This window comes from Elephas maximus, chromosome 7, assembly GCF_024166365.1.
Source record: "Elephas maximus indicus isolate mEleMax1 chromosome 7, mEleMax1 primary haplotype, whole genome shotgun sequence".
Taxonomy (NCBI): Eukaryota; Metazoa; Chordata; class Mammalia; order Proboscidea; family Elephantidae; genus Elephas; species Elephas maximus.
The window spans coordinates 116,200,623-116,212,086 of record NC_064825.1 but is presented as its reverse complement, the minus strand read 5'-3'; the positions used below and the strand labels follow the sequence as shown (position 1 = coordinate 116,212,086).

At 34.8% G+C, this 11,464-nt stretch overlaps 1 protein-coding gene across 1 annotated transcript; it reads right to left on the bottom strand.

Annotated features, from left to right (window-relative positions):
* Positions 1 to 5,423: 5,423 nt before the first annotated feature.
* LOC126079618 (olfactory receptor 1094-like) lies at positions 5,424 to 6,461 on the bottom strand. Its single transcript, XM_049890732.1, has one exon. The coding sequence runs from the start codon at positions 6,402 to 6,404 to the stop codon at positions 5,424 to 5,426; it is 981 nt and encodes a 326-aa protein (XP_049746689.1). The 5' UTR covers positions 6,405 to 6,461.
* Between the last annotated feature and the right edge of the window lie 5,003 nt (positions 6,462 to 11,464).

Below are 11,464 nucleotides of genomic sequence, written 5' to 3'. Positions count from 1 at the left end.
TCCACCAACAACTCCTCGGAAACCCTGTGGAGCAGTTCTACTCAATCCTATAGGGTCACTATGAGTTGGAATCGACTAGAAGGCAATGTTTTCTGTTTTTGTAATTGTTGTTTTGGCTTAGCCTCTATAGAGTCTTAAAATTAAATCAATTGGCCATAAAAACAACCAACCATTTGTCATCTTGTCTACTCTGACTCAAGGCAATGTCATATGTGTCAGAGTAGTGCTCTGTTCCATAAGATTTCAGTGGCTGATTTTTCAGAAGCAGATCACTGTGCCTTTCTTCTGAGGCACCTCTGGGTGGACTCCATCCTCTAAACTTTCTATTAGCAGCTGAGTGCCTTAACCATTTGCATCACTCATGGACTCTGTCATAAACACTAACAGTTCTGATATCCTTAAAGAGTAGCTAACAGAAATGTCTGTTTGAAGACGCTTTCTTCCTCTATCAATTCTGTTTCCCTATAGTGAAGTAGATCATTGCTCTAACAGGACCAGATCTGGTATAAAATATTCTTTCATTCATTAGATCACATTCTTGCTCTACAGGCAAGAGCAGATCATCAAGGGTGCCTGAAAATTATATCGCCAAGAGTATCCACATAATTTAAGCAAAGGCACTATTATTTTCATGAGTAGCCCAAAGGCAGATGCGGTGCCAGTGATGGAAACCCTATGGGGCAGTTCTACTCTGTCCCACAGGCTCACTAGGGGTCAGAATTGACCGAAGGTAATGGATTTGGTTTTTGGTTTTTAATCCCTCCTTTGCCTAGGATATTATTACGGCCTTCTAAGAAACAAACCTGAAGATGTAATCAGGTGTACTCTGCTCAAGAGAGCATTGCAATTACCAGTTGTCATCTGGTTGCCTAGTAGATTCCAACTCAAGGCAATTCCAGGTGTGTCAGAGTAGAATTGTGCTCCATAGGGCTTTCAAAGGTTGATTTTTTAGTTTGTCAGTTCTTTCTTTTGACTTGTCTCTGGGTAGAAATGAACCACCAGATTTTCAGTTAGCGGCAACTATGTTAATTCTTTGCACCAACAAGAGAATCCAATTGTATTCAGAACCTATAAACATCAACCGAAATGTCAGTGCTATCATCATAACAGGATCCATACAAAATTCATTTGAAGGACATCATTGAAGTCACTGTGTTTATATTGCTGGTCTTCACATATGACTTTCAGCTACAAGTTTATCTCTTTTTACTATTTTTTGTAATCTGTATTTTTATCCTGGTGGGAAATATGGGACTGGTTTTATTAATCATGATGGGTTCCTGATCCCCAACCCCATGCACTATTTCTCAGTGTGATATTGTTCTTGGATGCCTACTATTCTTCAGTTTTTGCCCCCAAAATGTTGGTTAATTTTCTGTCAGAGGATAAAGCCATTTCATTCCTTGGATGTGGAACAAAGATTCTGCTCATTGTCACTTTTGGAACCGCAGAATGGTTTTCTTGGTGGCAATGGCATATGATCAATATGTCAGACTCTACAACCCACTTCTGTATTCAGTTAATATGTCACCCACAGTCTATGTGTCACTCATGACTGCTTCATACGTTGGTGATATTTTGCATGCTACTTTACACGCAGGAGTGACTTGTAACTTCTCATTCTGTGCATTTAATGAAATTAGACATGTCTTTTGTGGTATCTCTCCACTTCTTTCTATCTCCTGTTCTGACACTCACATCAACCAGCTTCTACTCTTCTACACTGTTGGTTCTATTCAGATATTCCCCCATGCGTATGTCATTTTGCCGAACAGTGGGGTCTTGTGTGTTGTTGTGATGTTGGAAGCTATGCCACTGGTATTCAAATACCAACAGAGTTACCCTTGGTGGATGGGTTTCAACTGATCTTCCCGACTAAACCAGACTAGGATGAGGGACCCAGCCAACTACTCCTGAAAAGAATTAGCCAGTGAAAACCTTCTTTTGAGACCTTCATTTGCTGGTGCAGTAAGACTCAAAAGGAGGAGAAACAACTGCAAACATTCTTTAAAAATCGGAGCCTAGAATGCAGGGAGTACGAATCTAGAAAAACTGGAAACTGTCAAAAATGAAATGGAACCCACAAAGATCAATATCCTAGGCATTAGTGAGCTGAAAGGGACTGGTATTTGTCCTTTTGAGCCAGACTATCATATGGTCTACCATGCCAAGAATGACAACTTGAGGAGGAATGGTGTATTTATCATCATAAAGAATGTTTCAAGATCTAGCCTGAAGTACAGCTCTGTCAGTGATAAGATAATATCCATAGGGCTACAAAAAAGACAAATTAATATGAACATTATTCAAATTTACACACCACCACTAAGGCCAAAGATGAGGAAATTGAAGATGTTTACCAAATTCTGTAGTCTGAAATTGATGGAACATACAATCAGGATGCATTGAAAATTATTGGTAATTGGAATTAGAAAGTTGGAAACAAAGAAGAAGGATTGGTACTTGGCAAATACAGCCTCAGGGATAGAAACAATGCCGGAGATCACAAGATAGAATTTTGCAAGTCCAGCAACCTCTTCATTGCAAATAGCTTTTTCCAACAACAAAAACATTGATTATACACATGGACCTCCCAAGATGGAATACGCAGTAATCAAATCAACTACATCTGTGGAATATGACGATGAGAAAGCCCAATATCATCAGTCAGAGCAAGGCCAGGAACAGACTTCAGAATAGACCATCAATTGCTCATATGCTAGTTCAAGTTAAAGCTGAAGAAAATTACAAGTCCATGAGAGCTGAAGTATTATCTTGAGTATATCCCACCCCAGTTTAGAGGCCATCTAAAGGATAGATTTGACATGTTGAACACTAATGACCTAAGACCAACAACTTATGGAATTGCATCAGGGACATAATACATGAAGAAAGCCAAAGGTCATTGAAAAGACAGGAGAGAAAGAAAAGACCTAAATGGATGTCCGAATAGACTGGGAAACTTGCCCTTGACCTTCTAGTAGCTAATGCAAATAGAAGAAATGATGAAGTAAAAGAGCTGAACAAAAGATCTCAAAGGGTGTCTAGAGAAGACTAAAGTATTATTATGACATGTACAAGACCTGGAGTTAGAAAACCAAAAAAGAAGACTATGCTTGCATTTTTTCAAATTGAAATAACTGAAGAAAAAAATTCAAGACTTCAGTTGCAATATGAAGGATTCTATGGAGAAAATATTAAATGAAGCAGTAAGCATCAAAAGAAATTGGAAGGAATATGCGGAGTAACTATACCAAAAAAACTGATCAATGTTCAACCATTCCAGGAGGTAGCATACGTTCAAGAACTGATGGTACTGAAGGAAGAGGTCCAAGCTGCACTGAAGTCACTGGTAAAAAAACAAATCATCAGGAAATGATGGAATACCAACTGAGATGTTTCAACAAACAGAAGCCGCATTGGACGTGCTCACTCTTCTATGACAAGAAGTTTGGAAAACAGCTACCTGGACAACTAACTGGAAGAGATCCATTTTTATGCCTATTCCAAAGAAAGGTGATCCTAAAATTGTGCAAATTATCAAACATTATCATTAATAAAAAAAAGTAAAACCTTGCTGAAGATAGTTCAAAAGCAGCTACAGTAGTGCCTCGACAGGAAACTGCCAGAAATTCAAGCTGCATTCAGATGTGGACATGAAACCAGAGACATCACTACTGATGTCAGGCGTACCCTGACTGAAAGCAGAGAATACGAGAAAGATGTTTACCTCTGTTTTATTGAGTATGCAAAGGCCTTCTACTGAGTGGATCATAACAAATTATGGATATCTTTGCAAAGAATAGGAATTCCGGAAGCATTAACTGTGCTCATGAGGAATCTGTGCGTAGAACAAGAGGCAATCATTTGGACAGAACCAGGGGCATAGTTTAAAGTCAGGAAAGGTGTGCTTCAGTGTTTTATCTTTTACCATTCTTATTTAGTCTGTATGCTGAGCAAATAATCTGAGAATTTGGACTATTAGAAGTAAAATGCAGCATCAGGATTGGAGGAAGATTCATTAACAACCTGCATTATGCAGATGACACAGCCTTACTTGCTGAAAGTGAAGAGAACCTTAAGCACTTAGTGATGAAAATGAAAAACCACATCCTTCAGTATGGATTGCACTTCAACATAAAGAAAACAAAAACTCTCACAGCTGGACCAATAAAGCAATGTCATGATAAACGGAGAAAAGACTGAAGTTGTCAAAGATTTCATTTTACTTGGATTTACAATCAACACTCATGAAGAAATCAAAAGATGTGTTGCATTGGGCAAATCTGCTGCCAAAGACCTCTTTAAAGTATTAAGAAGCAAAGATGTTGCCTCAAAGACTAAGGTGCACCTACGCAAGCCATTGTGTTTTCAATCGCCTCATGTGCATGCAAAACGTGGACGATGAATTAGAAAGATAGAAGAACTGACATCTTTGATCTCTGCTGTTAGCAAGAAATATTGAATATACCATGAATTGCCAAAAGAATGAGCAAATCTGTCTCGGAAAGGTATAACCAGAATTCTCCTTAGAAGCAAGAATGGTGAGGCTAAGTTTCACAAATTTTAAACATATTATCAGAAGGAATCAGTCCCTGGAGAAAGACACCAGTCTTGGTAAAATAGTGGGTTAGTGTTTGTTGCACATAATGTTGCTATAAGTCTTGATGGCATCTAACAACAACAACAAGCAGAAGACAGATCTGTGGAAATACCACCACCATGTAAAACAGGGGGTTGCAGATGTCCTCATAACCATCCTAGGCCATTATGACCAGGACGAATGGTCTTTGACTGATGCACTTAGAACATGTTATCAAGAGAGATCAGCCCCAGAAGGACATCATGCTTAGTAGGGGGCCATGAAAAAAGAGGAAGGCCCTCAACCAGATGGATTGACACAGCTACTGCAAAAATGGGTTCAAGCATAACATCAGTTGTGAGAATGGTGCACAACCAGGGAGTGTTTCATTCTGTTGTACATACGCTCGCTATGAGTGGGATCTGACTCGATGGCACCTAAAGACAGTGACAACATTCTAAATAAGTTTGCTTTATTTTCTCCAGATCCCAATCAATATTTATAAGAAGAAAAAAATACAATAATTTTAAAAAGATTATATACATATATGTGTATGTATATATATGTAAATCAGAATCATTATCTGTATATGTATATATGCCCATGCCCACCTGCACATATACACCTGTATCAGTAAGAACATGTCAGAAGGAAATTGATGGCCCGGTTTTCCTTTATGTGTTAAAATAGCCTAGGTTGAGGGTTGACTATGGCTTTTATTTCAAAATTTTCAAGAAGAATAGAAAGACACTAATAAACTGAGACAAAAAATTTAATCTTTGTCATATCTTCTTCATATGGAGGCATAGGACATGACTCCTGATTTTTTTCATTTTTAGTGCTAAAAATATACTTTATTGAAAAACAGATTTCTCCAAAACACTTTTTTCATTGCTTCTTTTACATCTTTGTTCCTCAAACTGTAGATAATGGGATTCAGCATGGGAATCACAACAGTGTAAAATGTTGACATTATCATGTCATGATCCAAAGCAAAGCTAGAACTTGGTCTGACATATGTGCAGAGGATTGTTCCATGGTAAATTGACACTCCAGTTAGGTGAGAGCCACAAGTGGAAAATACTTTTCGTCTCCCTTCAGCAGAACGCATTCTCAGAATGACCAACCAAATGAAACCATAGGAGATCAGGACAATCAGGATGGAGAATATCTCAACAGAACCCACAACGTAGATGAGTAGAAGCTGGTTGATGTGAGTGTCAGAACAGGAGATAGCAAGGAGTGGAGGGATTTCGCAAAAGACATGTCTGATTTCATTGGATGCACAGAAGGAGAGGCTAAAAGTTGCTACTGTGTGTAAAGTAGCATGTGAAATACCACCAACATATGAAGCAGCGATGAGTGGCACAAAGACTCTAGGAGACATGTTTACTGAATACAGAAGTGGGTTGTAGATTGCTACATAGCGATCATACGCCATTGCTGCCAAGAGAAAGCTTTCTGTGGTCCCAAAAGTAATACCAAGAAACATTTGTGTTTCACATCCAAGGAATGAAATGGCTTTATTCTTTGACATAAAATCTACTAACATATTTGGGGTTATCACTGAGGAATAGCAGGCATCCAAGAAAGATAACACAGCCAGAAAATAGTACATGGGGTTGTGGAGCCTGGAATCCCCAATGACCAATACAACCAATCCTAAATTTCCCATCAAAGTAAAGAGGTAGATTGCTAGAAAGAGAAAAAATAAGATGATCTGAACTTCACGATTGTCTGTGAAGCCCTTCAGTACAAATGTGGTGACTTCTGTGTCATTTTTCATGTTGACACCTTGTGAGAGAAACTTGAAAATATTCATGTAATCACAATTTGTATTTCTAAGACAGGGTTGCACAATATTGTGACTCAAGGGAATGTTAAGTCCATGCTTATATTGGTTTTTCAGAAATGCATGATTTCTCAGCAGCGACGCCTAAGACAATGGCAAGACAATGAATAGTCAGTACCACTCTGCAGAATCAAATGGAAGAAGACATTTAGTTATTTGTTAAAATCATGACATTCTCAAATTAATTGGGATCACTGGTTTATTTATTAATTTCTGTTATTTATTAAAAGACATTTTTAAAATCATGTCATTTTCTAAGTAAATGGGTTAACTAGGTTATTTATTAAAGACAGTTATTTATTCAAAGAAATTTTCTTCTCACATCAAACACCTGAGATAGTGTGTCAATAGACAGAGCATTAGAGTAGAACCTTCTATCTCTTTCAGTAATTGTGTAAAAGTATTTGGTACAATCTTCTCACCTGTAAAATGAAGATATTAATGTTATCTCCCAAGATTGGGATAAACATTGAGAGAAAAATAACTTAATGAAATTTAATCTTTAAGATAATTTAAAATATAAAATGTTTTGAATCAAGTTGGTACTATAGAGTAGCACTAACTGGTACTGAAATATTTAATGAGCTACTTTTTTTCTCTGAATATTCTCCAGTTCCATTCGTTGTTCTTGGGTTTTGCAGAACAGACTTTGTCAAGATGCTTTTTAGGGAAAGATTCTCTATAACTGAATTAAAAAAAGTGTATGACAGTTTATGTTTCATTCAAACATCTTTCTTAATTTCAATGTATTGTGTTGTCCTTTTTTGGCTACATATTTGACTATTTATATTTTAGACAATCTATTTTTTTTTCTACTTCCTTAAGTATTTCTGGTGAAAATGTAAGAAATTACTGGAAAATTAAAAAAAAAGAGAGAGAAAAGAAATCATGACATTCATGGTTTCAAAGTATTTTCCTATGAGGGAATTTCTTTGAAGTTTTTATAATTGTTTATGTGATGATTGTGGACTCAATGAAATAACAGCTAAGCCAGCTAAGTAACTATTATCTAGGTCTTAAAGTAGTTCATAAAAAATATTTTCAAATATCATTCATGTAGATATAAGACAGTATTTAAGATTAAAAAGAAAGTGATGAATTGTGGAAAGAATAAATTAACTAGTTTCTGAAGGGTCCCAAGGCTAAACAAATAAGAAGCCAAGGAGTTACCTGGTAAAAAAATAAAAAATTTATTTCTTTATTTTTATTTAGGAGGACATATATTATAAAGCTATTTTATTGCAATTTTTATTTTTACATATTCTCTCCACACTTCATCTTACGTTGCTGTATTTACTGATCAGGAATTTTGACTCAGTCTTCTGGGTACATAATCTGCTACAAATAATAATCTGTAAATTATTTGAATTAATAATCTAAATCAAGCTCCAGTTTTAGCACGTTGGTAATGATCTCTAAGTAAGAGATAGAACCATTTAGATTAGAGTGATTAAAGGAGAACAAATACCAGTATCTACAGTATTACTGGAAAAATAATGTCAGAATTTTCTTGAAAAATTGTCAGTATTTAGAGATACTTCCTTAAGAATTTTATAAAGAATAAAGTCAGAGAAAAAAATACTGAAATAATTTGACCAAGAAGATAATATATTCTAGATTGAATTATCTTTACTGAAAATAAAAATTTAAGGCAAAAAACGGACTAGAAGTCCTAAGCCATTTATTTTAAATATCTTAATATTTTTGAATGACTATAGCACCAAAAAGGTTTATAAATACATCATTTTATTAAAAAACTGTTTCACTGACCTAGAAATTCCTAAAAAGATTTCTTTGAGAAATGTCATTGCCCACATAGAAAGGGATATTGAGACAAAAATATGTAAATAAGATAAAAATAGTCAATAAAAATCAAATACGAACACTGATGAATGATGAATGAAATCAATCCATTATATTTTTTAAAACGTTATTATGAGTCTAAGGAAAAAGGTGATTTCTAATACAACCCTTGACATCACTTCGACACTGTGCCTGAATTCACAATGGTACAAGGTGAATAACATAGGATTTCGAATCTGAAAATACACGCTCATCACTCAGTTCTCTGATTAGAAGCTGTGTGTGATGCTAGATTTTCTCTCTAAAGCTTACTCCTCTTTAAATTCATGAAAAAGTTTAATGACCAAGCTATTCAGACAAAATTTTTATATGTGTACACACACACACACACACAAACACATGAAGAACAATTTCCTTTAAATATTTCAATTTTTGGTTATAAATGAAACATAAATATAATTGAAATTTTGTCTTCAGTTGTATTTATTTTAAAAATTAAATTTGGGTCACAAAATTCACATTTTAATAAAAACATTGACAAGTGTATGTACCTAGGGATTTAAGTACATGTAATATCAATTTTTTGTTTTGTTTTTTAATATCGATATGCACTCAAATATTATTTTGTCAGGATCAAACCAAATGAATCATATTATGATTGAAAAGAGCTCTAAAGGTAGATTTAGTCATGTTCTTCTGCCTTTTCATATCAAAAAAGGTACAATTTTTATTTGTAAAGTTTCAGAAATATGAAATAAGCTTAGAGAGTAGGAATTTTGTGAATTGTGTGGTCCACTGGTAAGAATAAAATTGACACAGATTACAACAACTAGATTCGCCACATAACAGTGGGGCTGTTCTACTCCGTCCTATAGGGTCGCTATGAGTCGGAATCGACTCGAGGCCACTGGGTTTCTGGGTTATAATGAAAAAGGTAAAAAGAAAAAAAAAAGAAATATTAAGCGCTTGAGTTAAACTTCTTTAGAAACTAGCTTTTCTGCTATATGTCAAAAGAAAAATTACACTGAGTAGGACTAAGTCTATGTTAGTACATTTCAAAAGGAGTTAAAGTGGTAAAGAAAAATTGGCTACGATTATTGCAGAGTTAAACAGGCTTGATTTTAAGAAATTAATGTAAAGTCGCTTCCATAAATATCATTTTAAGAGAAAGAAGATAATTCTACATATCTTAGGGCCAACATTGGAACATTTATAATGCAAAGGAGAGAAATAATAACAGCTATATTTGTTATATTTGTTGGGCACTTGAGGTGAGAATGGAATTTTCCGCATATTACTTTATAGTGTGTTTACAGAAATCCTCACAACTAATAAGTCCCAGAACCAAGATTCAATCCCAGCTCTCCCTGATCCCAAAGTGTATGTGCTTTCCAACTTTCTAGACTGCCTCTTGGAACTCTGGTGGGGGAAGTGCTTAAAGATCTTAACCAAAAGGACAGCAGTTTAAATCTACCAGCTGCTCCTTAGAAACCGCATGGGGCAATTCCACTCTGTCCTAGAGGGTCGCTATGAGTCTGAATCTACTCAGTGGCAGTGGATTTGGTTTTGGTTTTATACTGCCTCCTATTCTTTTTATTACACTGTGTCTTAATTCTGCAACAGACCTTTCCCCCATGATAAATAAAACCAAACACCATTCTTGCAGTGTTTGGGTATCTTTCAGGTCATCAATACCAGAGAAATATTATGAATGAAGTAATAATCTGAAGTGACTTCTAGATTTAAGAGCTAGCAAAATAAAGTCAATTATTTATTTCCCCCTCATTATTTATATCCAAATATAAGCCTGCAGACAGCTGAATAATTCAAATATTCCTGCTTTCTATTAACATATTAAATTTGGACCTTTCTTCTCTTTGTTCTTATTTGAACTGGGCTATTTTTTTCCATCAGTAAAATTAAAGCATACATTCAATTTGGAGTCGCTTATTTACCTCTATAAGCTTATAGTTCATATTTTCTCTGTTCTTTTCTAGGAAGTATGGATTTTAAATTATTGGGTAGAAATTTGAATAAATCAGATTTTGACAGATATATAATAATCACCAATGCAATAGGAAAGAAATAAAGATTTAAATACTGGGGACTTCACAGCATATTCTACCTTGATATTCTATCTCCTAAGTATTCTGCAAATGATCTGATATTTCCTCTTACCTGTAGAATAGCATATGCAGGTTTAGCTACACGAGGAATATGTTTTATTTACATCTTTTATATCCACTTACTTGGCTGTTACAAAACCCATAGGAGATGACGAGAGGGGAATATTCCCCAGTTGTCTTCTGGTTCAAGATAGCGACATAATGATTTACTCGATAATGAAGTAAATTGTTCTTGAATAATATACCAATTCTTGACATTTGTTGACTGAATAAAGTTCTTGGAGTCTGATTTAAAATGACACCTTAGGGAAAAAATATACTTTAATATGAGATAATAAATTGTAAGATATTAGATATAATCTTATATCATAGCTCTGACTCTGGGTTAGCACTTAGCTTCTCTGAGACCGAGTGTCCTCATACTGACAATATAACCCATTTTATATTGCAAAAAATAACACATATAGTAAAATACAGGAAGTGAAACTGTGATATATCAATTCCAGAATATAGCACAAGGGTTTATAGGTATCCATGTTCATGATATTTCTACGTTGCTAAAATTAAAATGTGTTTGAAGTAAATAAGGCGTATGTTTTGAGTTTATTAAAAGTCATATCATTCAAGTGATAAGAAACACAAAAATATTCTAGCTATATAGAGAAGAGGACATAATATAATGTTGAATAATCATGAGAGGAGATCAACAATGAGAAAAATAATTACATTAGAAAATACCACAGCAAGAAAGAACTGATTGTAGCCGTATTATTTGGTGACCGAGAAGTAATATTTTAAACATCTAAGTCTTAGCATCAAAATATCTTACTTAGCTAATTCATAAGAGTTTTAATTTGCATACAATATCTCATGAGTCCAGGTCTTAAATCAATAATATCTACGATTGGGTAAACATTAATAACCATCACTATTCAGTAAAAAATTCTATTAAGTCTTTGAAATATATCTGTATTAGAAAGTGTGCTATTTTCAATCATTAAGAATTTGACCATTATTGCTCAAACTGCTTTTATGATTAGAAAAACTTTTTAAGAAATTGTTAATACAGTTATTTTGCTACCTAGGAATATGCAATTGTGT

Excerpts from the sequence above, each read along its gene's own strand:
- LOC126079618 (XM_049890732.1), bottom strand. The coding sequence starts at position 6,404 with ATGAATATTTTCAAGTTTCTCTCACAAGGTGTCAACATGAAAAATGAC.